Here is a 26,667-nt window from a genome sequence, read left to right as displayed (position 1 = left end):
GCCTCTTCACCACCACTTTGCCAACTTTCTACCCTTTTAATGCCAGTTGTAACAGTTACTGGCAAGGTGACTGGGCAAGTTTCTTTATAAAGAAAAGATAAAGTAAACTAAATAGTCTTTAGTGCCACTTCAAATTCCCCAGCTACTCAGCAGAAGCAAGAAGTATATAAGCAACTAGTATTGAATTAAATAGAACATGTTGAAAGCCTGCATAAACGAATATATCCATATTAATATTTTTAATCAAAAATAGATTTCCCTTTCTAAGAGAAACAAACCGACAACTAGTCCAGCATTCCTAAGTTTAGGACACAAGACAATGGCATTTCTTTCTTCTGAGGATTAAGTTGCTGCACGTATCCAAGGAGCTCACCTTTGAAAATATTGTAAATTAATTCAAAGCTCAACCTTACCATATAGAAGAGAAATGCCATACTCAGAAAGAGTAAATAGTAAAATATGGCAATGTTCATTGATCTTCTGTTCCCAAAACTTTATGCTACAAAAGTAGTCAGTGATTTTTTCTTTTACTCCGGCATTTTTACAGGCAAAATGAGTTTACCTTCACTTCTTGCTTGCACAGAGGCTCAAGTTCAGTCAGAAGTGATTAGAACCTTCTCAGCTCTTTTATGGACAGGTACAAACTCTGGGCATGTGCAATGCCCTACACATGTGCCTGACCTTCTAGACTTCTAAGAATATCCCACAGCTTTTCAAAGCTTTCTAAGAGTATCTCACTCTCCACTTTTTCCTTTTAGGTTTATTGTTTAGCTTTTTGTTTGCTGTTTTATTCTTTTTGCTGCCTGTGGCTAGATGCAGTACTAAACAATAGCCACAAATTCCCTGAAGGAAAAATCATTTAAAATGAGCAGGCCCTGGATCAGTTCAAAGAACATAAGCCCTGTAAGTGATATTTCCCAAATTTCGGGTAACTTCACACGTTTTCGGCCCTCTCCAAAGGCTGCTAGAATGGTGGTTTTCATACTTTCCACGATTGTGCAGAGGTTCGTTTTCAATGCTACTGTGGAGGTGAAGAAAGGGGAGAACATGGCAAGTTAAAATGTCACAAAGCTTGCTGTTTTCTCCATTATTAATCCATTTTTCCTTAATAAACATGCCTTGTACTGTTGCAATAACTTGGTTAATTTCCAGAGTTCTTAAAAAGTTGATTTTGGAAATTCTTGCCAGTGTTTTTGTTGCTTTTATGAAAGATCAGCTTTTTGGAGGTCCTTTCTCCACCTATGCCAGTGAGTAATCTAGATGATCAGAACTTTTTGATTCTTACTTTCAATCAAGTAGAGCTTCAGTGAGCTTCAATAATTGTCAAAACACTTTAAAATTAAGTTGCCAACTGGCCTCCGTAGCTCACATCTGTAATCTCAGCACTTTGGGAGGCCAAGGCTGAAGGATCACTTGAGTTAAGGAGTTCCTGAGACCAGCCTGGGTAACAAAGCAAGACCTTATCTCTACAAAAAAATTCACAAATTAGCCAGGTGAGGTAGTGTGTGCCTGTCATCCTAGCTACTCCAGAAGCTGAGCTGGGAAGATCACATGAGCACAGGAGTTTGAGGCTAGGGTGAGCTATGATCACACCACTGCACTCAAGCCTGGGTTATACAGTGAGACTCTGTCTCAAGAGGAAAAGAAATTAACTTACCAAGTCAAGAAACCCTCATTGCTTGGTGTCTGGACTCTAAAAGGCCCTATGGTATATTTGTTTCTTGATCAGAAGACTTCAAAAGCCTACTTAGGTATACAGCATCAGGCAAGAAGTACACAGCAATGTCAAGATAGCAAGTGACCAGAATGCAGAGGCTATCTAAAAGGCTAAGACTTTTACACAGATTATGTACCTTTGTTGAACTACCTCATTTTATTCATGAGAAAACTGAGGCCCAGAGATTGGAATTAACTTGTCCCAGATCACACAACTAGCTGAATTGTCAGAAGGGGACCACATTTCAATGTTCTCTCTATAGCTTTAAGAACACAAGTTACATCCAGTCAGAACTGAAGTACCTATATCACATTCTTTTCTATATCCATCCAATTTCCAAATACCCCCTCCATGGTGTTGTTTTCTTTCCCCAAACTGTCTCATATTCATTCTTCTTTGTGCCTGTCTATAGTGAGTTGAGAAATGTTTCAAGGGCAAAAGCAGAAGGTTTGGGCAATGGCAATTTCTGGCTTAGAGTCATGAGGTCCTACAAGACCTCTTAATGATATATTTTTAACCAAATACCATGGATAATTACAGCAGCTTCTGAGAGCAAACCCTGCAAATGGCTCTCTAGAATTAATGAGAAAAAATAAGAACCTTTGCAAGATCAGACTGTCCATTAGAGTACTGTGGGAGAAATAGTCATTAAAGAACAGGAAGTCATTAAAGAGGAGGCTTTTGCCCTCTCTTCAGATAAGAGGAATGATGACTAAGAAAACTGGCTCAGAAAATGGAGAAAACAGGCCTGCATAATAATCACCAACACCATCATCAACAACATTCCCTTCCCCACCACCACCACAACCAAGCATGATTTAGAAAACTGACTGTACGTTCTTCAATAATGTCAACCAATCCCAGAACACAAAAAAAGAACCCAGCAAGACTTAATTATCCCTAGAAAATTTCAGGGGAGAAGTTACAAAAAGGTAGGAAAAGTGAGAAGGGAAATGAAATAGGATAGAGGCTTCTCAGTTCTTGTATCACTCATCATAACAATTTTAGGGATGAGAAAACTGAGGTTCACCAAAGTCAAGTAAATTTCCTAACACTGTTATGCACTGTCTTCCAAAAGCATTGTAAATTTCCAATTAAAGCTGACAATATGGATCAAAACGTTTAAAATTCTTTATAATCTTTTACCCAGGAAATTCCATTCTAGGAAACCATGTCTAAAAAATAATCCTGAATACAGGGGGATAAAACGTTATATCCAAAAGTAGGCATTCAACATCATTAAAGACAATGAATAATTGAAAACTAAAAGTGTCCAATAATTGGAGAATTATTATGTATATCCAGTTAATGAACTATTTATTATAGCTATTAAAAAGGAGCATTACACAATATTTTATAAACACAGCAAAATGCCTGTGGCGTCACATTATATTAAAAAAGCAGAATACAAAAACTGGTATGGGAAAAACGTACATATGATTACAACTATGTACAGAAAATTTAGCTTTAGACTAAAAAAAACAGGAAGTTAATACATCAAAATAATTGTAGTCGTTTGTGGAAAGCATAACTGTATAAACTTTTAGAGTCAAGATGAACTGATTTAAAATCTCACTTAAGGTATGTGGCCCTGAACAAGCTTCTTAACTTCCCTTAGCCTCAGTCTACCTCCTTAAAATAGCACTAATGTGTTCAAATACATTTGAGAAATAGTACATACAATAATTCGTTTTCCTTCTCTAACTCCTGAGGGGAAAAAAATTGCTCTAAGAATTAGATAATGTATGCAAAGTATTTTGTACATGGTGAGTGCTCAGCAAATGACAGCTAATAACATTCTTTTTTCTCTGTTTTCCATATTTTTATAATAAAGTATGTTTATGTTATTATTGCAAAGATACTGATAAACTAAATTTTTAATTTTTTAAAAAGCAAATATCCTAAGATCATATAACTAATAAATGTACAGGACAGTCTGAACTCAGGTCCAGCCAAATCTAAGACCATGTGACTAAATCCTACTATCTCCCTATGAAGAAACATTTGCCAAGGTGTTAGAAGGGTTACTGCTGTGGCTATATGGTGAAAGGGACAGGCTAGAGGGAAGAGCTCGAAGGGAAAGATTACTGGAGTCAGTGAGACCTTTATGGGAGAGACCTTTATGACGAAGAAGGAGTGAACAGTAGACAGGCTTGAAACCTGGGTATGTCAAAGGATGCTCCTAAGAAAGTGACACTCATTTTACTCAATCTCAACACGAATATGCAGGGATGTCCTGGGATCATTTTGTACCACTTACTTGACCCTGGTTAGCACCTAACCAGCAGTTAGTCTCCAGATCAATCACATGGGAAATATGGCAGAAGGGTACAAAAAGTCCACATGAATACGACAGGGTGAGACTGATGACTAGCAGTCTCCTCACTCTGCGTGGACACCATCTTCTGTCAAATGCTTCTGTGGGACCTCAGAGGGCCTGAGATCTTTGAAAGCACTCTGAGTTATGCCCTGGTTTGTGAATCCTAGACCACTGACAATGTGGAACTGAGCAACGGCCTCCAGAAAAGCATCTAGTGTTGAGAAATCCCTCACCCGTTTGTGTTCTGAAAAATGGCTACACTGCAAAAGACCACCATTCCCTCACACATGAGACCCATCTCCAACCTTTCTCACCACTCTCATAAGACTTCTTTACCTTGCCTATATAACACCCAAAGATTCCTTCCTTTCCTTTGAGATGTTCCTCAGTAAAGAAGGTTCTCCCTATGGTAACAGCCTAAATACAATCACATCCTTAATTGTCCAATGCATAGTTTTGGTGCTTTGGTTTAATCATCTAAGTTGGATAGGAAGCATTGTCAAAAATAGATGTTTACACTTTCCTAAGTTAAATAAGTAAAATGTTATTAATACACATATTTCAGAAATTATATATTATATAGGAAGTTCTTAAAGAATCATCAATGTACTCGCTATCTCACCTAATACTAGACAAATGTATAGTGTTATCAGTCTTAATATCAACTATTTTTTAAATGTTTGTTAACTTGGTGTAACTTTGTTTCTTTAATTTGGAATTAGCTACTATATCTGAAGATTTTTTCTTTATAAATATTGTATTCATTCATGTTATAAATTAAATGTAATATCTCTGATATTACTCTTCTTTAAAAACGGGGTTAATTGTTATGTTTATAGATGTCTGATAAAAACTTTTTTTGAATTGACATTTCTCTCATTCTGTATGTCCCTGAAACCACATGTCCTTTTCAGTTACATCATTATTCTTATAATGAAACTTCATCAGAACTTCCATTTTTGAAAATGATCACTAGTAACTTAGCCACAGCCATTTTAAGTCTTTTCTCATCTATAGTTTATGTTTAAATCTAATCCTTCTCTGTATGTATTTACAATTAGCTATAGGCCAAACTGCTTCATTTTTAACAAGAGGAACTTGTTCAGAATCCCATGGAAGAGGACAACTACAACAGGTAGTTTTGTGTACAGGCTTCTGAAGACATCCGATGAAGAAATTTATGACCATATAAGTGAATCAGTATGGATTTTGAGAACTCTAATCAGCAATCAGCTGGGTTCATAAGACTGCTAATTCAACATAAGCAGAAAAGAATTACATAGTACTGAATGAACTGATGAAAGATGATTGGGGGTTTTGTTTAGAGTATTACTGATGATTTAATTTTCCAGTGTTTGGATACACACAAAACCAATTTCTCTTATTTTGTAAGCTACTTATACCTCATACCAATTACTACATTATCTTTGTAAACTGAAATGAAACATTCATAAATGATAGTCTCTCTTCCAAATCCCCTCCAGGGCTCAGAAACTCTTACTAAATATTCTTATTTCCATGGCAATGTAAGTATTAATATTTTCATAGGCTTAATAAAAATCTGTCCTCTTTGTTACAAAGATGGGATTAGAAACATTGATTAAACAACCAAGGCCTCCCCTAGAATGACATATCTGAAAACGATGCTGATTAAATTAGATATCACCACTTCTAAGGAACTACAGTTGACAATATGGATCCAATGTATACAAAGCCCTCTTGGGAAAATTGGCCTGCTATCTGCCTTACAGAGTTCCCAGCCTTATAGGTAAGGATAGCATCCTTCCTGTCAGGTCCAGAAACCTTAGGATATTTTGGAAACCTTCAGAAGAGCTGAATTCACCCAGCCTTACACATACCAGCTTCTGAGGCTAAGGACATTTCTCAAAATCCAATCTGAGATTCCTTATGAAAATGTTCAGCAAAGCAAACATATAAAGACCCATGTGTATACCCTGTTGGTGGGAATGTAAATTAGTAAAACCTCTATGGAAATCAGTATGGAGATTTCTCAAAGAACTCAAAGTAGATATACGATGAGATCCTACAATCCCACTACTGGATATCTTGCCAAAAGAAAAGAAATCATTCTATCAAAAAGGTACCTACATTCATATGTTTATGACAGCAAAATTCACAATGGCAAAAATATGAAATAAACCTAAATGCCCATCAACCAATGAGTAGATTAAGAAAATATGGTGTGTGTGTGTATGTATATATATACACACACACATATATATAACATGAAGTACTACTCAGCCATAAGAAATAAAAATCATGTCTTTTGCAGCAACATGGATACAACTAGATATCATTATCATTAAGAGAATTAACTCGAGAACAGAAAAATAAAGGCCGCATATTTTCACTTATACGCTGGAGCGCTATGGCTGTACAAGAACACACACAGTGGTATAATGGACATTGGTGACTCAAAAGAGGGGAGGATGGGCGACATGAAGGGTGAAAACTTACTGGGTACAACGTGCACTATCTGGGTGATGGGTACACTTGAAGCCCAGACTTCACCACTATACAATATATACATACATGTAAATGGAATTCAACTTGTATGCCCTAAATCTATTGAAATAGGACGCCAGGACGCAGGTGCACGTCGCTTGGCAGCCAGGCAGCGCCTGTGCAGAGCGGAGCCTCAGCGGGCACTCCAGCCCCCGCCTTTGGTTGGCCACAACCAATCAGGCCCCGAGGCCGGAGGGGCGGGGCCTGGCTGGGGCACGGCAGGCTACACACGCTACAAGCGACACACGACACTTCCGGCCGCCATCTTGCACCTGCTGAGGAGCCGTTGTAGACAAGACGTCAGAGAAGTTAGTCAAGAAGTCGGAGATGGAGAACAAGGGAGCAGCCGCTATGCTGTCGCCAGCTCTGCAGATAGCCGTGGTGTGCTCCAGCAACCAGAATCGGAGCATGGAGGCGCACAACATCCTCAGCAAACGAGGATTCAATATTCGGTCCTTCGGAACAGGGAATCGTGTGAAGCTTCCAGGACCATCACACGACAAGCCAAATGTTTATGATTTCAAAACCACATATGATGAGATGTACAACGATCTTATTAGGAAAGACAAAGGACTCTATACACGGAATGGCATTTTGCATATGTTGGCCAGAAATAAGAGAATCAAGCCTCGGCCAGAGAGGTTCCAGAACTGCAAAGATCAGTTTGATCTGATCTTCACTTGTGAAGAGAGAATCTACGACCAGGTGGTGGAAGATCTGAATTCCAGAGAACAGGAGACCTGCAAGCCAGTGCACGTGGTCAATGTGGATATCCCAGACAACCAGGAAGAGGCCATCCTCGGGGCGTTCCTCATCTGTGAGCTGTGCCAGCGTATCCACAGCTTGGAAGACGTGGATAACGACATTAGTCAGCTGCTGCTGAAGTTCGAGAAGAAGAGTGGCAGGGCCTTCCTGCACACGGTGTGCTTCTACTGAAGCCCATGCCCACCTGCCCTCCGGAAGCCGTTTTTCTGGGACTCCTTTCGTTAACGCTTTTCTTTGTTAATACTTTTCCTTCTGATGTTTGTTTTTACTTTTAGGTATTCTGCTGGTGGACAATAGTGTTACCCAATTAACTGTACGTGTGAAATGACAAGATATACATAAATGCCAGGTTAAAAACAATCAACTTTTTCTAACCCACTATTACTTATGAGTGGGATATATTAATTGTAAAGGTTTTCTCTTTAACAAAAAGGAAAAAAAATGGATTATAGTGCACTTCTCATGACATCCCTGTATCCTCAATTGTGCCTATCTCCTTCCCTTCCCTCCACCCCTAACTAGGTAGACTGTACAGTTATCTGAATAAAGCAACCAACCATTGTTAGCTTACTGGGAAAGAACCTAGAATTGTCTAATAAATAGAATCTGCTGGTCAAAAAGAAATGTATTGAAATTAAAAAATAAAGGTTTTTTTTTAAACACCCATATGGTGATTTGTCATCCTTGCTGTAACTATGTAAGTAAATCAGACCATATGCAGTAAAACTGGCCTTATTTTATTTTTTTATCGAGAATAATTTTTCTTTGAGATTAACTTCAATCAAAAGAAGAGGATTTTGTTGTGTTTCACTGGAAAACAATTCATAGTTTATAGCGCACCCTTTTTGGTTATCAGAGTTTTCCCCTATTCCTTTGTCTTTAAGCTATTTTTCACCTCCTTTTTAATTGTCGTTAACCAATGAGGGTACAAACTTATCTGGTTGAGATTTAATTCACTTCCCTCTTGTTCCCTGGTAAATTGGACTGGAACCTGTTACTTTGTCCAAATTAGACATTACTTACTAAATTTTCTATTCTTCCCATTCCCTGCAGTATCTGGCTACAATCCTCCAAATTAACACTTCCAATTTTCCCCCTCCTATCTGAAGTGGAGTCATAGAGAACTAAAATTTGAATGCCCAGATCCCTGTAGGGACTCCAGATTGTCTTTTATTTGCTCTTTTCCTCAAGATCTAAAAAAAAAAAAAAAATTCTGTGTGCTTAAAGTCTAACAACTTGATATAAACCTCCAAGAGCATGCCACCACAGCAGACCATGCATTGGGCTAGAATGTCCCCCAAAAAGCCATTGCCTGAACTAAGGAAGTCTGGAAAAATATTCAGTTCATGCATGACCTCACTAAGTTGCCCAGGCTGTTCTCGAACTCCTGAGCTCAAGCAATCCTCCCACTTCAACCTCCCAGAGTGCTACACCTGACTCTTTAACACAACCTTTTATATTAATATTTTCCTATTTCACTTTAGCCATCTTTCTTTTAAGATGCCTCAGCTACAAGACCCTAAAACAATTAATCTTTGCCATCACCTCTCAACAGACGGTTCAACTAGTTTTACAGAACATCACCAACAAGAGTCCTCAATAGACTAACTTCTTAGACCCTTGTTCATACCAATCAAGAGGTTTATGGCCTGCCGTGAATTGTTCAGCAATGAATAATATTCACATTCAACTAAAGTTGGCGGACGGTGCTGACAATGTTGAACTTTATGTGAACGCTTACCTCCCAGAAATCAGGAATAGATGCCTGATGGAACTTTCTATCTGCAAGTTTGACCTTACATCAATCTTTATGGTCCACAAAGTAGTTTCTTCAAATATGTTAGGATGACTGGAGTAGACATATAATTTAAACTCTGAGATTTAGAAACACTACTTTTCTTTCCGCCCCCCGCCCCCAGGCATAAAAAAAAAAAAAAAAACCTGCTAAAACCTGATGAGTGCCACCTTCTAGAGAAGATACAGAAAGCCAAATGCACAGAATAAAGGATGGTGTTACCAGAGTTCACCTCATGGATTCACCAGCTCTGGTGATGACAAGACTGAAATTCAAGGTTAAAATGACACTCTCCAATGAACCCCACCAAATAATCCCCCAGGTTTTTAAGGTTGAGGAAATATGCCTGAGTTCTCCTTCATGATTTCTTCCCATCTGTGTATTATTCCTGATAAACTGCAGGATACAATGCAAATTCTTTCATGAAGGATCTGAGGCTCTTCACTATCTAAACTGGTATCACAAACTCACTGGCTGCCTATATGTGCCCAACATGTTTTATTTGGCCTGCACGGTGTTTTAAATTTGACTTAATTTCTAACACTTAAAAAGGGACATTGTACATAAAATGTCTGAACATTTCCTTCTGGGGAAAAATCAGATATTCTGGCAACATTGGGTGGGCCTACATTTTCAGATAGCAACAATCACTGGAGCCCATTCAAGGATGCTGGAGCATGCCTTTTTCTGTTTGCAACAAACCCACCACCATTACTAAGTCATTGAGACAATTTCAGTTGCCATCCTATATTTAGCTAACTTTGCTTCTTTTCATCACCTAAGGCTCTAATTTAGCCCTTAAACACCTTTCCTGGTTTCTGTCTAAACCTGCTCTACTCTCCAGTCACATTCAATTACTTCCAGTTTCAAGAAAAATAATCTCAGTCCCCTCACATGTGCCTGTCTATATTTCTTTTCTCTGCCTGTCTTTTCCTAGACCTCACTCATTTTTCAGAAATTCAACTCAGATCAGGACCAGTACAGGGACGAGGCAAGAGAGGCACCTGGGCTGCAAACTTTAAGAAGACATATTCACCTGAACCCACACCTGCAAAACCTGAGCATAGCTGCCTACTTAAATCTGAGACCTAGCCACCTCATTTGCCTCACCCTAGCCCTGGAACTGACTCAGATATCACTCCTCTGAGAAGCCTTCCTCGTTTATTCTCCCCATCACCCTGGCCTCAGACAGACACACACATATCCCAATCTCAATCAGGCACTACTATGTGCCTACCTCTACCATAGTACTTATCACATTGTGTTGCAATCATCTGTTTATTCATCTGCCTCCTTCAATAGACTATGAGCTCCTTGAAGGCAAGGACATGTGTCCTGTGTTTCTGAATGCCCAGACTATATCATGTAGTGGACACTCTGTAACTATTTACTAATGACCAAACATACACATCAGGGACAAGTAAATTCTCTGAAGCCTATGACGGAAACATTATTTTTCCTAGCTCTTGGTAGTGTGATAACAGAGGAAGTCTTTTGCCTATAGTTCTTCTTAAAGCTTACATGAATGGAAGTTCCATGAGGAGGGGCATTATAGCAGGTGCTCAATAAAATGTTATTGACTGAATCAACTGGGCTTTATGAGACACAGGTTCTAGGAGTAAACACGGCACTATCTAGCTGTGTGAAAATTAAAAACTCATTACTCACCTCTAAATCTGTTTCCCCATTTGTTGAATTGAGGAGTGAACTAGCTTAGTATTTTCTCTCTACCCCCCCCCATTAACTTATGTAAAGTGCTTCGAATGATAACTGCTATTTGGTAACACTCTAAAAGTTTCAGCCTTTTTCCTCTTCTAACCAGCAAACCTCATTATTCAAGCAAATTCTTCCATGGAAACCTTATGGAAGACACTGAGGATCTAAGGAGCACAGTTTGAAAAAGCCTGAGACGTATCCTGGGGTTTACAAAATGCTCACCAATGTTATGATAACTATGCAGAAATCAGGGCCCAGGGCTATATACTACAGAGATTCTGGTTCTTTGGGTCTATGATAGGTCCTCTGGAACAACATCCCCAGGTGACTCTGCTATGAAGCTATACAAGAAATAAATGAAGTAGTACTCTTTAATATCCCTGCCAACATGGATATTTTATGATTCTACATTTTCTTTTTGTTAATTTGGGAAATACAATTTCAAAGCAACACCATTTTCCACAAATTAGCTTCTACCACGTTCCCAGGAGGATCAGTAATAATTATGAGTTATTGGCCACCAGCTACATGCCATTGAGCTAAATGATTTACATACAATCTCTGATATATGTATCCTCTGATTCCTCCTCACAACCTTCTGAGGTAGATTATACTACCTCTACTTTACAGATGAGGAAAAGAGGCTCAACAAGCTCAAGTAACGTTGCCAAGATCCCATCGCTACAAAATAAACCTCAAATCTGAAGCAGACACAAGACTCCCTATACACCTGGGATTTCCTTTGTTTACTGAACCAGAGGTAGAGAAAAGGCCAGACAATGCAAATGGAAGGCATAGATATCTTGCTCTAAAGCAGTGACAAATATCATGGTTGGGTCAATGAGACACCCCCCTCCCACTTGTCCCTGTTGTACAGACTATTCAGAGTAGATCTAGAGCTGATCATCAAAGGAAGAAACTCCTCAGCGAGTCCTCAGACTTCCTGCACATGCTCTAGGAATCACTGTCATCTCTGCTAGATAACTGGTACCTACAATGGGGTTAATGCTGAGTTATTTCTTGGAGCCATAAAGAAAAATCCATTATGGAAAGGCCCTCTGCACATGTAATGTGAAATCCAAAAGCACAACCCAAAATTCCATCCTAACTGTACTTTTACCATTTTTTCCAGTGAAACAGAAGATGTACTGATTCAGGGCCAGTAGTATTGGCAACTGGAGGGCATGGCACACTCAGCAGTCTCAGCTTCCAAAGCTGCTGCTCTTTCCAACAATAGCTTCCCAGTAGGGTCCCCAAGAGTTTTTCTCAAAGCCTCCAAAGAACCTCAGCCTCAGCTGTTGAAGCACTGGCTCTTCCTCTCATTACCACCATAAATCCCAGCTTTCAAAATGACAGATTCAACAAGGACAATGACCATGACAGGCCAATGAATTTTCAAAATCTCTCTTCAGTCTCCATTAATAAAAGCCACTTCATTGAGTCAGCATCCCTCAGAACAATGGACAAATGATAACTAGGAGCTTCTGAAGTCGGCAGGCAAATGGTCACTGAGTTAAAAGAGTTATTGTAAATCATACATTAAGAAGCAACGATGTCACGGGCAGCAGCTCTTATGGAGCCCAGACACCCACAGGAACCTGGCAGCACCAGGGAGTCATTTTTTATTTTTCTTTGTAAATCATTATGCTCAAGCTCACACACCCTCATTTCCATGCATAGCACTAGTTGACATTTGTGGTGAAGTTTAGGGGTGAGGGAGCTGAAGCACAAAGTTCAACATAAAGGATGATATGGGAAAGGTCTCTCAGCTCTGTTGGTTGGCTTTGGGGCAAATAGAACCTGTTCAAAGTCAGACCCTTCTAGCAGAAAAAGAAAGCATTTATGAAATTCCATGTGCCATTTATTTCCAAATCTTCAAAGTCATCAATTAACACAGTGACTGCCACACTAGGGAAAAAAAAAAAAACACACTTTTCCCTGGGGCCACAGTGTTTTATTAAAACAAAATAATCCTTTGTAATTTGTTATTTTTTATTGTTTTCTGTGTGTGAGTTAGATGCAATGCAATCCACATTTTTAGAATTAAATTGTCAATATTAATTGTAACAATAAGAACATCAACAAGTAAGATTTTCATGAACCAACTGCAGGGTTTTTCTTCATAAGGCCCTGGGCTCAAAACTAGCCTGAGTTAAATACAACTCAGATGGCAGTCAATGTGTTAACTGGCAAGTAGCAGTTATTTTAAGAAAGAAGTACAAAGAAGTCAAAGCTTATATTAACAATAGTGTTGAAATAAGTAACATTTATTTAGACACTGTGCACACTTGGCATCAATTATCTAACCTCTTTTACAAGATGAGAAAAATAAACAGAGAGGTGAAGTCACTGGCCAAGGTTACAGAGCTAATAAGCTATAGAGGTAGGGTTCAAATCTGTGCTATTTCATTCCAGAGCACGTTAACTTTTAACATGCCTTTGGACCAGGATAGATTTGCCAAAGTCGAATGAAATTGAGTAAATAAAGAAATAATCAAAACACAAATATCTGCCTCATTAGTTACACAGACATTTACCCAAAATACTCATCAATCTTAATCTCATAAAAATACTCATTATAGTAGTATTTACAATAGTGAAAAATTGGAAATAAGCTAAATATCCAAAGATCATTAAGTATTAAATAACATATAGCTCCTACAATAATGAAATTCAAATGCACCCATTATTTGTTGATATAGCAAAATATATTGAACATCTACTATATACCAGGCATTCCTTTATGTGCTGGGGAAACAGCAGTGGATAAAACAATGCCCTCCAATTACCCCCAAGAATTTCAAATGACATGGGAAAACGTGCATGATAAAATCTTAGGCTAAAAAAAAAGAAATTATGTATTTAGTATGAACTAAATTGTATACAAAGGAAAACAAGTACATGTAGAAGAAAAGACTTAAAATATACCGGTATGTCCAATAAACTTGTGTTCAGAAATATCTTATTAGCACAGGTAATTTTATACTTCTATCCATTATTCAAATATACTACAATAGCCACTATTAGTAATAATACATTGTTATAATTTATTTCTGGGGCTTATAAATATAAATGTGTTACTAACTTGTTCCAGTAACATTAGAGCATTTATAATGTGCTCTAATAGTGACGTAATTCAATGTTCTCATACATCAAATGCCTTAAACTCTTTAACTCAAGAGTCAGCAAACTTTTTCTTAAACAGCCTGAAGGTATATATTTTAGGGTTTGAGGGCCATCCAGTTTCTGTCACTATTATTCAATGTTGTTGTTGTGCCACAGAACCATCCGTAGACAATACTTAAATGAATAAGAGTAGCTATGTACCAATAAAACTTTAAAACAGGTGGTGGGCTAGAATTGACTCAAGGGCCATAGTTTGTCAACCCCTGCTTTAACAACTAACAACTAATACAAACACAAAGTTCTTTTTACTTCCACTGTTCAACATTCCTTTTATAACATTCTTGAGAGAGAGACAGTTACCCCATTTACCCCATTTTACAGAGGACAAGACTGAGTGCAGATAGGCGAAATATCTTATCCAAGATTACATGGCTAAGAGTGAGTTGTTAAATCCAATTCCCAAAGGAGAAGGCAAACCTATTACCTAAAGTTATACATATAAATGCTAATTTTAAACCTTCTAGGGGAATTTGTTCCTTAGAAGAATCTTACTCCAAATCATTTTGTGAAATAAACCAAAAAAAAAAAAAAAAAATCACTCCTTAACTTACCTTTTACAAAAATATCTATTTTCACATATTAGATGCTTTAATGAAAATTTCCCCACCAGACTGACTGAGTCAAAGGCCTCAGTGGAAGTTTAAGGGATAAACTTCTGATTGCTCTTGTGTGAGGGGGAAATGGGACTGACAGGCCATGTTTCCTTATCCTTCCAAGCCTCCCGGGGCTTGGTACCAGACCATGGGGGACGAAGATGTCCAGATGCTCTGTACCCACAAACCAAAAAGGCTACATGGTCTCAGGCCTGCCTCAAGAGGCACTTGCCCACATACAGATAGACTTACCAATGTTAATCTCGTCGTCAGTCAGAGTGTCTCCAATGAAATCAAACTGAAATGACTGCAGTGTCTGGGAAAATTTCTGAACAGCAGAGGAGTAATCTGTAAAGGAAGGGGAACAAGAGAAATGGTCAACACTGCTAGCCTTTGACCTATTTCCTTCCCATCTGTTACAGTAGATAAGAGAAGAGCAAACAGAATTGCTCCCAGCAGGTAGCAGCTTGCATTTAATGAAGTTAAACAAAATATCAGACTTTCAAGTAAAAAAAAGAAGTTTGAATTAAAATCACAAGTTAAAGTTCAGTAATGTCCTTCTTAAAAGTTATGGGACATGTTTTTATCTTCAATCCCTCTCCTTTCTGACCTGTTCTACCAAAGCCTGGAAACTCTGAAATGACTTAGTTGCACTCTTAAGAGGGTCTCCGTAAGCATTTACTGAGCCCTCATTATGGGCAATATACTACATGCTTTCTCACCAAAATATATCCACAATCATTACACAAAGAAAGAATTAGCTCCATTTTATAAATGTGGAGCTCAAGTTCCAAAGCTAGCTAGCAAAGCTGGAAATAGAAGCCAAGTGGTCTGTCTGTCTGTCTCTGCAAGGCCCTTTCCATGACAACACAGATACAACCTGGACATTCTACATGTTAACCAGATGGCAGCATGTCAACCTTCGGCCAAAGGAAGAGATTTAACTTGTTCACGAGTATTTATGAAGAGACCTAAGAAAGCAATGAATGAAAAAAATGAGTGTAGCATGGCTAGACAAATGCTTCTATTTTCGGTCAGTGATTTTCAATTTTAGTACACAAAATTTAATGATGGTATAAAATTAAGTCACTTTGAGCTACACTTTTGATAAGTTATCTTTATTAAAATTTTAAAAAGCTGGCCTTCCCCAAGAGATCCAGCCAGACTCTTGGTGACCCTTGCTACTCTAAGAGTGGTTATCAGGCCAGCAGCATGATCATTACATGGGAGCTTGAAGGAAATGTACATTTGTAGGCCCCATCCTAGACCTAATAAATCAGAAATTGCATTTTTATACAAGTCCTAGGCATGCATGCACTCTTTAAAGTTTGAGTAGTACTGCTCTCACCAACTAAGCTAACCTGTCTTATAGGAAAAGTTCAACCTTGTTGATTATTTTTGGTTCCCTTTTCCTATTTTCTTCTTTTGCTCCTAGTTTCATCCTCATCCTCCACCTTCAAATCTATCAGACACATGGGCTTACTGAGCCTGAGTATTTACTCTCAGGCTAAGGTAAATGGAGACAAGGCAAGCAACAGTACACACACCCTCAAATGAAAAGCTATCACAGTTAAGCACAAACACAATAAAACACATTCAGGCATTTGTCTGAAATAGATTATATGCCAAGAATATTATTACCATTTTCTCTATGTCTCGTTTCCAGAATTATTTATTTTCAGAATTTTGAGTCTTAACTCTTTGAACATACCACTGAAAATAATAATGATAGTAATAACAAAGTTTTTATACAGTTTGGGGACCACAAACCAGGTTATTATGGCTTCTCACAATTTCTACATGCTAGAATCACATTTTCCACTTAAAATATAAAGCCACATAAATGTGAGAGGAGCATGCACACCCTTCAAAATCCTTCCATAGTTCATCAGCAAAGAGAACACAAAACTGGCTGCATGTCTGGAAAACAATCACTCTTCCCTGGCCTCCTTGGCTGGCAGTAAAAAAGGGCAGGCCCAGAATTCCCCATCTGTTATGTTCAAGAAAATAAAATAAAAACATTTATTACATTGCTCTTCCACACATACTAGTATTTCCTAAATTCTAGTTGAGTCAAGGAAGCTGTGGTTACTGATCACGCCTCTTCTTGAATTACCTGAAAATTTCAGAAATCACAAATACTATGATTTTAAACATTTATAGTATTTTGAGAATGAAAGCATGAAATAGGAAGGATTTGTATTCAATCCCCATTTTCATTATTTACACCAACCTGTTCTTTTCTGCAGACCTCAGGCCTGGAAAACACTACCTCCCATCTTCACAGGGCTTGAAATTTTTTTAAGAACTTTCCACAAACATTTTCATTTATTTCTCCCAAATACCCAAAGGTAGGAATTACTATTCTCACCTTACAATCCAATAAAAGAATGAAAACAATGCAGACAACTCCCATTCAAAAATATGAAGAAGCATAAATTAATAGCTCTTCATGGAAAGAAAGTCCCATATATTAATATTTGTGCTCTGTACTGCAGGAAATGACATGAAGGAAAGACTCCAGGCATTTATTTATCTAAAATTTATTACATAAATGAGGGTGACTCCTGGCATTTATCGAAAGATTTATTAAATAAATAGATGAGGTAGGTAACTTCTGGACGCCAAGGAATCCACAGATAACCTAGAAATGCTTGTCATGTGTGAAGCATTTATTTCCTTATCCTAAAATTGACTAAATTCACTCCAAACCATGTGAACTCATCCTTTTATCTTCCCCAATACTTCCCGATCCCTGTCCACCATACAACTATCTCAATATTATTCAGGCTGCCTTCAAGGGTTCTCACTCCAGCACCTTCTTATATATGCATGTGCCTTCTATGTTTCTATCTCGCTTTTTCCTTATTTTCATTCCAGAATATAGCTAGATAGTGCTTTTTAGGCAGTTTAAAAATTTCAGGAAATTAGGTAGAACAGGATTAATAAATTAATTGGTGTGATGTAGACAACAATCTGCTTATCATACCTTTGTACAGGTTCATAAAAATGTAATCATACACAATATATTCTTTTGTGTCTGACTCATTTAGGTGCAAACAATGTTTTGCAAATTCATCTGTATTATCGTGTTTTGCTGCTAATATTCCATTGTGTAAATATATCTCAATGTGTTTATTCATTCTTCTATTCATGACATTTGTGTTTTTTTCTAGTTTTTCCACTATTGTGAATAAAGTTGCAATAAAAATTCATGCACAAACCTTTCTGGGACACATGTTTTCCCATTTCTCCTGGGTAAATAAGAGTCCAAAGCATGAGTATATAAGGCAAATTGGTAAGTGTACATTTAACTATATAAAAATATGGTCCGTGTACCACATGTTCTCCCTCAGAGACCATGTACAAGCTTGACTAGCACCTGATGCTGCCAGCCACCACCAGACCTCCTGCACTCAGCATGAGCACCCCCACCCAGCTTCACAAGCAACCTACCCAGCGGTCCCTGCCCAGACAAACCTGTGCCATTGCCTCCACAAGAACCCACGGTCTTGGCTATTGCAACTCTTTTGGTTTCATACCAATTTTAGGATTTTTTTCAAATTCTATGAAAAATGATGGTTGTTTTTTTTTCCTGGAGACAGAGTCTTACTTACTCCATGTCCCAGGTAGAGTACAATGGCATCATCCTACCTCACTGCAACCTCCAACTCCTGGGCTCAAAGCGATCCTTCTACCTCAGCCTCCAGAGTAGCTAGGACTACAGGAGCACACCACCACACCTGGCTAATGTTTATATTTTTCATAGAGACAGGGTCTTGCTCTTCCTCAGGCTGGTCTCAAACCCCTGAGCTCAAGCAATCCTCCCTCCTCAGCCTCCCAAGAGTGCTAGGATTACAGGTGCCTGGCCACGTTGGTATTTGGATAGCAATTGAATTGAATCTGTAGATTGCTTTGGGCAGTATGGTCATTTTAACAATATTGATTCTTCCAAGTATTTTAATAGACAGTGGAGACTCCAAAGAGCAGAAGGATGGGATGGTAGGAAGGGGTTGTGGGATAAGAAATTACCTAATGGGTACTATGTACACAAAACATAGCGTACACTAAAGCCCAGACTTTACCACTATGTGAAATATCCACATATCAAATCTGCACATGTACCCCATAAGGCTATGAAAATAAAAATCAAATTAAAAATTTAAAATGAAAAGGTGAAAATGTTTTTCAAAGTGATTGTAACATTATACGTTTCTACTAACAATGCATGAGAGTTTCAGTTGGTCCACATACTTGCCAACACCAAGTTATTTGTGCATTTATTTTCACTTTAGTCATTCTAATGGGTGTGTAGTGGGATCTCACTACGGTTTTAATTTCCATTTTCCTGATGACTACTGTTACTGAATTTCTTATCATATATTTATTGAGCATTTATAATGTAATGTCTTTATTTTCATGAAAGGTCTATTCAAATCTCTTACCCATTTTATAATTATATTGTCTTATTGAATTGTAAGATTTCTTTATATTTCTGGAAACAAGTCTTTTGTCAGATATGTGTATTATAAATATTATCTAAATTATAATAACTAAAGGCTTAAGAATATCAGTACTGTTTATTTAAGAATAATACTGAGTCTCTCTAAGAACAATGACCTTTGTAGTATATTATGTTATTCTAATCAAAGCACCATCTCCCCAACTCTAAACATTGAAAACCAACAGCCTCACAATGACATAGCTGTAAAAATCAACAGTTTAGCAACCACTGGAGGGGGCAGCATGTGGTTGAAGTTTCACAAGGTTCCATTACCAGAGAATTGTCACTCTTTTTCCAGTTTGACAAGTCCTGAAAGTTCTATTTTCAGGACTTGTCTTTGTTTATTCTAACTTAAAGTTCATTCTCTATTAAACAACACTACCATTGTCAAAAATAATCATCTGAAATTGCTTAAGATTACGAAGGTACTAGGCAACATGACAAGTTGCAGTTGACAAGAGGATGGCCAAATAGTTGGTAAGAAAAAAATTAGAGAAAGACAAACTGGAGAATAACATGGCCATAGGAGGCTTTGAAAACCTGAAACATTCCTGAAAATCTAGAAAGATATGGTCACACAAAGGGATGTGTGCATGTCCCAAACTGTGTGTATGCCCATGAAAGACTTGAGAAGTCCCTAATCTCTCACCTCTGGCTAACCTTCTGGCACAAGCAGGGAGAGAAGGGTAAGGCTGAACTGTAAACTGCCTAGCTGAGCATTAAAAGCTATCCCAAAACACACACAATCCCCCTTACCAAAGGCTAGGAGGCTTATTGGTTCAAATTATTCAATGAAATCACTGTCCAGTCATTAACTGGCCACTAAGCAAACCTACCAGAGACTTCAGTGGCTTCACACAAGAAAATAATACCAAACAAACCCTGGGGAAAGGGAAAGGATCAAATTCCCAGAGTTGCCACATTATTATTTTACATGTTCACTTTTCAAGAAAAAATTATGAGACACACAAAGACACAGGAAACAATGGCTCATATTCAAGGGAAAAAATGTAATCAATAGAAACTGACGCTGAGGAATCTATGTCTAAAGAACTAAAGACTGAGAACAATGTCTCATGAAATAGAGAATATTAATAAAATGATGGAAATAATATGAAAAGAACCAACTAAAACTTCTGCAGCCAAAAAGTAACATATCTGAAAATGAAAAAATTTCATTTCTAGGGGCTTAAGAGTAGATTTCAGCAGAGAAGAAAAAATGAATAAACTTAAAGATAGGTCAATTGAGATAACCCAGTCCATAGAGCAGGGGAAAAAAAAGAAAGAAAGAACAGAAAACAATGAACAGAGCCTCAGAGACCTGTGGGACACCATCAAGTTTAACACTAGACATATAATGAGAATTCCACACGAGGACAAAAAGGGGGGGAAAGAACATTTGAAAAATTAATAGTTAAAAACTTGGGTAGAGGTGGGGAGAAAAAAAAAAACTTGGGTCATGGCCAGGTGCGGTAGCTCACGCCTGTAATCCTAGCACTCTGGGAGGCCAAGGCGGGAGTATCGTTTGAGCTCAGGAGTTTGAGATCAGCCTGAGCCCTGAGCAAGAGTGAGACCCCCATCTCTACAAAAAATAGAAAAATTAGCCAGACATGGTGGCGTGTGCCTGGAGTCCCAGCTACTCGAAAGGCTAAGGCAGGAGGATCGCTTGAGCCCAATAGTTTGAGGCTTCAGTGAGCTATGATGACATCATTGCACTCTAGCTCAGGTGACAGAGAGACCCTGTCTCAAAAAAAAGTTAGACTTTATCAAAATTTAAAACTAGTGCTCTGCTGAAGACACTGCTAATAATTGAAAAAGACAAGCTAGAGGTTAGGAGAAAATACTTATAAAATATTAATACATATTCATTAATCATAAAAGACTTGTATCTACACTATATATGCAATACTGAAAGTTCAATAATAAGAAAATGAATAGCCAAATAAAAATGAGCACTAGATCTTAATAGGTACTTCACCAAAGAATATGTCTGGACATTAAGTAAGCATATGAAAGGATGCTCGACCTCATTAGCTATTGTTAAAATGCAAATTAAAATTACTGACAGGAGAATTCCTTGAGCCCAGGAGTTTGAGGTTACAGTGAGCTGTAATGACGCCACTGCACTCTAGCCCTGGCAACAGAGTGAGACTCTGTCTCGGGGGGGGGGGGGGACAGTATTTTTATACACTATCAATGAATAATCCACAATGAGATTAAGAAAGCTATTCTTAACTTTTTGAGAATTATAGACTTAAATGTATGCACTAGAAATATAAAACTGTTATACTAAACCATAGGCTTAAATTTTCATGACCTTGGGTTAGTCAAAGCCTTCATAGATACGACATCAAAAGCATAAGTGACAAAACTTCTGGTCAATGAAAGACAATATTAAGAAAATACAAGCCAAAGACCATGAGAAAGTATTTGCAGGAGATACATTTAATAAAAGGACCATTTCACAAAACATACAAAGAACTCTTAAAACCCCAAAATAAGAAAACAAACAATCTATGTTAGTCTATTTTGTATTGCTATGAAGGAAATACCCGAGGCTGGGCAACCAACAAAGAGAAGAGGTTTATTTGGCTCACAATTCTGCAGAAAAGCAGAAAAGCATTGCACCAGCATCTGCTTCTGGTAAGGGCTTCAAGGAGCTCCCAATCAAGGCAGAAGGCAGAGGGGAAGCAGGTGTGTCACATGGCCATAGAAGGAGCAAGGGAGGAGGTGGTGCCAGCCTCCTTTAAACAACCAGCTCTCACATGAACTAATAAAATGAGAACTTATTATCATGGGGAGGGCACCAAGGCATTCATGAGGGATCTGCCCCCATGACCCAAACATCTCCCACCAGGCCTTACTTTCAATACTGAGGATGAAATTTGAACATGAGATTTGGAGGGACCAAACATCCAAACCATATTACAACCTGATTAAATAATAGGTAAAAGATCTGAGCATATACCTCACCAGCAAAGATCCATAGATGGCAAGTAAACACATGAAAAGAAGCTCCACATCATATAGTCATTAGGGAATGCAAATTACAACAGCAATACCACTACATACCTATTAACATGGCTAAACTCCAGAACTCCAACAATACCAAATGCTGGTGTGGACGTGGAGCAACAGGAACTCTCATTCATTGCTAGTGGTAATGCAAAATAGTATGGTCATTTTGAGAAGACAATCTCGAAGTTTCCTACAAAACTAAATATAGTTTTGCCATGTGCTCCAGCAATCACACTCATTGGTATTTACTCAAATGAACTGAAAACTTATATCCACACAGAAACCTCCATGTGGATGTTTATAGCAGCTTTATTCACAATTGCCAAAACTTGGAAGCAATCAAGATGTCCTTCAATAGACAATGGATAAATATATGTGGTACATACAGACAATGGAATATTATTCAGTGTAAAATAGTGAGCTATGAAGCCATGAAAACACACGGAGGAAACTGAAATGCATATTACTAAGCGAAAGAAGCCAATCTGAAAAGTCTACATACTGTATGATTCCAACTATATGACACTCAGGAAAAGGTAAAACTACAGAGACAGTAAAAACGTCAGTTGCTGGAGGTTAAAAGGGAGGGAGAGAAGAATAAAAGAAGTAAGGAGGATTTTTAGGGCAGTGAAACTATAATGTATCATACTATAGAAGTAGAGTAATGTCATTATACAGTTGTCAAAACCCACAGAATATATAACACCATGAGTGGACTCTAATGTAAATTGTGAATTTTAGGTGGTGATGATGTGTCAGTGTAGGTTTATTGATTGTAACAAATGTGCCACTCTGATGCAGGATATTTATAGAGGATTTGGGGGACGAGGTGTTGGAGATATAAGAGGAACTCCCTATACCTTCTACTCAATGTTGCTGTGAACCTAAAAGTGTTCTAAAGTTTCTTAAAAATAAAAGACGAGGAGGGATCTGAATAGACAGTTCTCCAAAGAAGAATACAAACGGCCAATAAGCAAATGAAAAGCACTGAACATCATTAGGCATTAAGGAAATGCAAATCAAAAGTACAATGAGATACTACCTCACACTCATGGAGACTGTAGGTGTCAAAAATATGGGCAGTGATAAGCGATGGCAAGGATATGTAGAAACTGGAGCCCTCATGCACTGTAGGTGAGAATGTAAAAAGATACTGCAGCTATGGAAAAGTTTGTCAGTTCCTCGAAAAGCTAAACACAGAGTTTCCATGTGACCTAGCAATTCTACTCCTAGATATATATCTACATGAATTGAAAACATATGTCCCTGCAAAAACTTGTGCAAAATGTTAATAACAGCAATGTTTTTATTAGCCAAAAGGTGAACACAACTCAAATGTCCACCAACTGAAGGATAAACAAACCGTGGTATATGCATAAAATGAAATATCATTCAACCCACAGAAAGCAATAAAATACTAATTTATGCTACAATATAAATGAAACTTGAAAATATTGTGCTATGTAAAAGACGCTAGACACAAAAGATCACATATCGTATGATTAATTTAAATAAAATATCCAGAATTGACAAACTTGTAGAGATAAATTGTGATTGGGGGAGGGGTGGGAGGGGGGTACTGGGGGAGGGAGGAATGTGGAGTGACTGCTAACCGGTATGGATGTTTTTGCGATGATTAAAATGTTCTTGAATAGGCCAGGGCGCAGTGGCTCATGCCTATAATCCTAGCACTCTGGGAGGCGGAAGCAGGAGGGTCACTTGAGCTCAGGAGCTTGAGAACAGCCTGAGCAAGAGCAAGACCCGTCTCTGCAAAAAATAGAAAAATTAGCCAGGCGTGGTAGCGCATGCCTGTAGTCCCAGCTACTCAAGAGGCTGAGGTAGGAGGATCGCTTGAGCCCAGGAGTCTGAGGTTACTTACAGTGACTTATGATGATGCCATTGCACTCTAGCTGGGGCGACAGAGCAAGACTCTGTCTCAAGAAAAATAATAATAAAATAAATAAAATGTTCTTGAATAAAAATAGTGGTGTGGATGCATACACACCTCTGTGAATATACTAAAAGTCACTGAATTATATACTTTATAAAGGTGAACTTTATGCTATGTGAATTACATCTCAATAAATCTATCATTTTTTTAATGCATAAATGGAGAAGGGAGATGAGTATGACTATAAAGGAATAGCACAAAGGAGATCCTTATAGTGAGAGATCAGTTCTGTATCCTGATTGCAATGGTGGTTAGGCAAATCTACACATGTGATAAATGCCATAGAACTATACACACCTATTGTACCAATGTTAATTTCCTGCTTTTGATATTATACTATATTTATGTGAAATAGAGCATATGGGAGAAACCGAGGGAAAAGTACGCAGAACTCTCTATACTATTTTTGCAACTTCTTGTAAACCTGTAATTATTTCAAAATTAAAAATGTATAAAATGCCTTGTAGATATCTTATTTACTCAAGTGAATCCTAAGCTTCCTAAAAAACTGACATCATCTTCATCTTTGTACTGGCCTATAGTTTCCTCCTACAAACAACAGATTAGTAGTAGTGCTTGCCCCATAATGTTGTTCTAAGGATTAAGTTATATAACATATGCAAAGTGTCTGGTCCTCTTTCCTCCTTTTCTTCATAAAAACTGCAGATTTAGCATGTTCAAGTATTGCCATTGCCAAACCTGGAGCTCAGAAATGAAATTTGGCTCCTTCCTAGCCTTTCAGAAATCAAACCATTCCACCAGGGTATGTCTGCAAATCCCTATGACATCCAAGATGTAGGTGATCTAGGATAAGATGATCTGAAGCCACTTCTAAGAGACTCAACCCCTTCAATGTGCTTTACCAGCTGCTATTTGAGAGAATTTCATTTAACTGACCAAACCTATTATTGCTATTATTGCAATCATCTCTAGATAGGACACTTGGTGGAAGATGAAAGAAGGCATCTGAGAGAACCTGTAATTTTGTAAGGCAGCAGCTCTCAAACGTTTTGGTCTTGGGACCCCTTTTACGATCTTAATAATTACTGAAGACTCCCAATAGCTGTTATTTATGTGTATAGATACAATAGATGTAATTGCTATTTACTGTGTCAGAAATGAAAACTGAGACCTGTTTTAAATAATTATTAATTTATTTTAAATTACAGTAATAAACTGGTTACATGTTAACATAAATATATTTTATGAAAAGCAACTATACTATCTAAAATAAAAAATATATAGGCAATTGGCATTATTTTACTTTTTTTTTTTTTTTTTTTTTGAGACAGAGTCTCACTCTGTTGCCCAGACTAGAGTGCCATGGCATCAGCCTAGTTCACAGCAACCTCAAACTCCTAAGACTCAAGCGATCTTTCTGCCTCAGCCTCCTGAGTAGCTGGGACTACAGGCATGCGCCACCATGCCCGGCTCATTTTTTCTATATAGTTTTTAGTTGTCTGGCTAATTTCTTTCTATTTTTAGTAGAGATGGAGGTCTTGCTCTTGCTCAGACTGGTCTTGAACTCCTGAGCTCAAACAATCCACCTCCTCGGCCTCCCAGAGTGCTAGGATTACAAGCGTGAGCCACCATGCCCGGCCTATTTTACATTTTTAAAAATCTCTTTAATGTATGGCTTAATAGAAAACAGTTGGATTATCACAGCTGCTTCTGCATGCCATCTTTTGTGATCTGTTGTTTCGGTATGAGGATATAAAGAAATTTTGTCCTCACACAGATAAGTAGTTCAAAAAGGAAGGAGCATAGCCTTTCAGATAATTATATTAATCTTCTTTGTTACCAAACCAAAACTTGACAAGTGATAGATTCTTAAAAGTTAGTTGCAATGTAGAATCAGAAACCATTATCAATGACTTTTTCATACCTTTATCCAGTAAAACCGATTGGTCTATATCTTATACTTTGAATGCATCTTTACCCATGTATGAATCTCTTGCCTATGTGTGACCTGGTAACATCATGCATTGGTCATTGGTAAAATATTAGTTCACTAGGTTATACAAATCTTCCAAATGTTGACACATTTCATTATTCAATATAAAAAACACCTTGTTAACATCACCACCAATCTCATCATAACAGTCTAAATATTGGAAAGCTATAAAGCACGTAGTGATGCATACATGTTTTCTACAATTCCAATTTTTGCTTGAAAACCTGAAATTTATTATTGACAACAAATAATGGTATTTCCTGGAAGTGAGAGGCTCATTTCAAATCAAGAGGAAATGATCTGCTTCTGTCAATCAAGACCAACTTACCAACCATGTGGGCGAGCCATCTTTTCTTACTCCAACACTACACTGTATTCTCAATGACAGCCAGGACCCTGTATCTCCAGCACCTAAAATAATGCCTGACAAAGAGCAAGCACTCATCAAATACTTGTTGAATAAATGAATAAATAAAGTCACTAAAGGCACACTCTGAGTCAGGTACTGTGTGGGTGCTCAGAAGGCAGAACGGTTAAGATACACTTCATGTCCTCAGAGATATCAGGGCATATAGAAGAGAACACATGTGTGAACAAGTCCTTGTAATCCAGTGTGATAAGA

The 26,667-nt window shown here is 37.9% G+C and overlaps 2 protein-coding genes across 3 annotated transcripts in view; one reads left to right on the top strand and one right to left on the bottom strand.

Annotated features, from left to right (window-relative positions):
- OPHN1 (oligophrenin 1) overlaps nucleotides 1-26,667 on the bottom strand; it is a 315,778-nt gene that overhangs the window by 183,959 nt on the left and 105,152 nt on the right. For both annotated transcript variants that reach the window (XM_045538904.1, XM_045538903.1), the window contains exon 3: nucleotides 14,871-14,966. In XM_045538904.1, coding sequence (XP_045394860.1) covers nucleotides 14,871-14,966 — 96 coding nt within the window. The remainder of the gene's footprint in view (nucleotides 1-14,870; nucleotides 14,967-26,667) is intronic.
- LOC123628885 (RNA polymerase II subunit A C-terminal domain phosphatase SSU72-like) lies at nucleotides 6,915-7,499 on the top strand. Its single transcript, XM_045538906.1, has one exon. The coding sequence runs from the start codon at nucleotides 6,915-6,917 to the stop codon at nucleotides 7,497-7,499; it is 585 nt and encodes a 194-aa protein (XP_045394862.1).

Source organism: Lemur catta, chromosome X, assembly GCF_020740605.2.
Source record: "Lemur catta isolate mLemCat1 chromosome X, mLemCat1.pri, whole genome shotgun sequence".
NCBI lineage: Eukaryota > Metazoa > Chordata > Mammalia > Primates > Lemuridae > Lemur > Lemur catta.
The sequence above is the reverse complement of the archived record's forward strand: the minus strand, read 5'-3'. Positions and strand labels throughout refer to the sequence as shown.